Below are 3203 nucleotides of genomic sequence, written 5' to 3' on the forward strand. Positions count from 1 at the left end.
CCGAAGTGCGGCCAAAGCGCGGATTGGCCGGTCAATCCGCGCATTGGCCGGCTCTCTTGGCCAAAGCCCGAAGAACTGAGCACTAAGATCGTATTTCGTACATTGGCCGGCCAATGCACGCACTAGCCGGGACGTACTGGCCAAAGTCTGAAGCGCTTAAATTTGACAGCGTATTTTGTACATTGGCCGGCCAATGCGCGCACTGGCCGGCATGTCCTGGCCAATGTTCTATCTAGACTAAGTTGTGATCGCATTTTCATTACTCTGGGTGATTTTCATTGAGAGTAACGTATTGTTTAGCTCTTGTTTGTATAGCATTTTATATGCAAGGCGACATGGATCAAAAGGGCCGTCAGACCATGAGACAGACATAGCAGATGGCTCTCTAAAGAAAAAAAAATGTAAATCCATGTTAGTTTCCATATATGGGCTCTCGATAAAATAGTTACTGAGCACGATCTTGAGAACATTGAACAAGAAATGGAGTTTGCCATAAATGCAACGACATCCTCAGCTAACACATCTACTACCGTGGCGGAACGTCCAGACCAGTTGCGTGACAATAATGTGGCCAACAGATTTTGTATAGTTTGCGAAAAACATTGTAGTGCAGCACATTCTTTTGGATCCTGTGGCAACGATGTCCATGCTATTTGTGGAATACCCAATGAAGCAGACGAAGGGTACGGAGGGAACATTACCTGCAGATTGTGTCACAACAAACAAGACATCATGGAACACAGATCAGCAGCTCATACTGGCTTGCAAACTCAAGGTGCTAAGATGCTTAAAACATCAAATACAAAATTTAAAGATGGTGAAGTGGGGGACAATGTACGCATCCGTTTTCTAGACGTTGACAGAGGTCACGGTGATCCCCGAAGCGTGATTGCAGTTGTCATGAGCGTCGAGGGCGGTTTCTACAAATTAGGAACGGAACATGGTGTTCTAAAACAACTGTATGCTAGAAGTGAGTTTTCAATTCTTCACGAAAAACTGCTCTTATTGTCGTCAGTTGGCACTGAGGAAAAATCACTACGAGCCATCGCATCTTCACAATCATTGACTGGGGGCACGGCTACACTCGCTGCAATTGCACAACTAAGTGCACAACAAATCGCTGCAAGTGTAAATATAACAAGCTGCTATGTAATTCTAAATGCCATAAAAGTTCAACTTGTTGTAACAAATGATAATATGATTGATTGAGACTATAGTACAATACAAAATTTGAATGTTTCGGTCATTTACTTTAATTAATAATCAATAAAGACTTAATTTCATGATCCTTACGGCATTAAAAAAACCAAAATCTGCTCATGATCTTCTAATTCGGACTTTGGCCGGTCGTCCCTAGCCAGATGATCTTCTAATTAAGACTTTGGCCGAAATCAAGCAGAGTTTCGGACTTTGACCGACCTATGGGAGGCGATATTGGCCAATGCGCGGATTGGCCGGCCAATCCTAGCATTGGCCGACTTCGGGCTTTGACCGTAACATATATATATATATATATATATATATATATATATATATATATATATATATATATATATATATATATATATATATATATATATATATATATATATATGAATCGTTCTCTGTTTAGCTGCACATAGTTCATCGCCAGAACAGTTCCAACTCATTTAGAAATGCAGCTTCTTACCCATCAGGTCTAGCTGTAATAGGATTCTTTTTTAAGGTACCCCTGATATCAAGATTTTAAAATCTTAAACATTGAGGGAATCGAGGTGTGGTTTTACGCTTTCATATTGTTACACGTAGTAGATATTTTCTAGTACTACATGAATATGGCACTAAATAAAACATTTTAAAAAGTGAACATATGCGGTTTAGCCCGTGTTAACTTCAAATATTTCCTTTTTAAATCAAAGAATAAATATATACATGTAAAATATAATTCTTGATGTTATGAAAATTTACATTTAAGCACTAAAGTCTTTACATTTTAAATGGAAATAAAATAAATAAGTAATAAAAATTGTATAACTGTAGACCGCCCCCCTTCCCGTATACATCGTATCTATTTCTCTACTGCTAGCTGTCAGTTTTCCTTTTATTTACTTTTTATTGCAACCAGGTTGTGGCAGAAGATAACGAGAAGTTGAACAGGCATCTTTTACGATTTTTATCCATGGTTATCCATACGGGTAATAATGTGACTTGTGAAACTTTATTATGATTATTATGAGTTATGATTGAAATAGATTTATAACACTAATTAATTAAATACTTTGCAAATTTCGGCCAAACACATTATTGGTTTCCAAAGCAAAGACAAAAATTCAATTTATATTATGTTTGTAGGTTGTTGTTTTAAAATAAGATAAATCTAAACACAAACACTTGATCAATCAAACTTAACATTCATTTGCAAAATCGTAAAAACAAACCAGTGGCCAGTCAATCTAAAAGCTAATGGATACTAAAGTAAAATTCTTTCTGAATCTGACGGTCATGGGGCTAAAGTGAACAGGAGTTTACCTGTTTCTGTGATCTCAGCCGCCTTTACTGGGTGAACTAACAGACGCTCTAGGGACTTGAACCAGGATTAGAACTCGCGACTTAGCAGTTGTATGCACAATTAATTGATAATAAATATTTAAAATTTCTTTCTTCTTTGCTCGAAAAGTCTTACTGTACTAGACTTTCAAAAAAAAAATATTTCGACCTTTTCTTGCATTATTTTCTTTTTTTTTAACAGACCAGATGGCTCACATTCCGACCTTCGCCTTGTCTGAGATCCTGCCCGACATAAGCAATCTGGACTACTACCGTTTCGACGGCAGTCTGACCTTTCCCCCTTGTCATGAGTCGGTCATCTGGTCAGTGGCCACAGAGTTTATTCCCATCTCAAAATCTCAGGTCAGTAGGTGGGTGAGGAAGGTCAAGGTTGCTGTGTGGGTTCTGAGATGTACATTCTACAATGTTGTTTTCTAAAAGTTGGACTAAGCTTGTTGAAAATAGAGCCCCTATGCCACTTTTGTCTGAGATATATATATTCTACAATGTTTTCTAAAATTTCGAATGAGCTTGTTGAAAAATAGAGCCGCTATGCCTCTTTTGTCTGAAATATATATTCTACAATCTTTTCTAATGGTTTGACTGAGCTTGTTGGAAAAAAAGAGACCCGAGACAGTTTTTTTTCTATTATTTTATTATAGTTCTATATTACCTTT

General features: G+C 37.5%; 1 protein-coding gene across 1 annotated transcript in view; it reads left to right on the forward strand.

The window, feature by feature from the left end:
• LOC131938194 (carbonic anhydrase 1-like) overlaps positions 1 to 2889 on the forward strand; it is a gene marked incomplete at its 3' end in the record, with an annotated part of 25579 nt that extends 22690 nt beyond the window's left edge. Inside the window, exons 9-11 of the mRNA XM_059296107.1 lie at positions 1613 to 1705; positions 2105 to 2174; positions 2729 to 2889. Coding sequence (XP_059152090.1) covers positions 1613 to 1705; positions 2105 to 2174; positions 2729 to 2889 — 324 coding nt within the window. The remainder of the gene's footprint in view (positions 1 to 1612; positions 1706 to 2104; positions 2175 to 2728) is intronic.
• Positions 2890 to 3203: the final 314 nt, after the last annotated feature.

The sequence above is a fragment of the Physella acuta genome, unplaced genomic scaffold (assembly GCF_028476545.2).
Source record: "Physella acuta isolate Inbredline_101_S28 unplaced genomic scaffold, ASM2847654v3 ptg000237l, whole genome shotgun sequence".
In the NCBI taxonomy this organism is placed as follows: Eukaryota; Metazoa; Mollusca; class Gastropoda; family Physidae; genus Physella; species Physella acuta.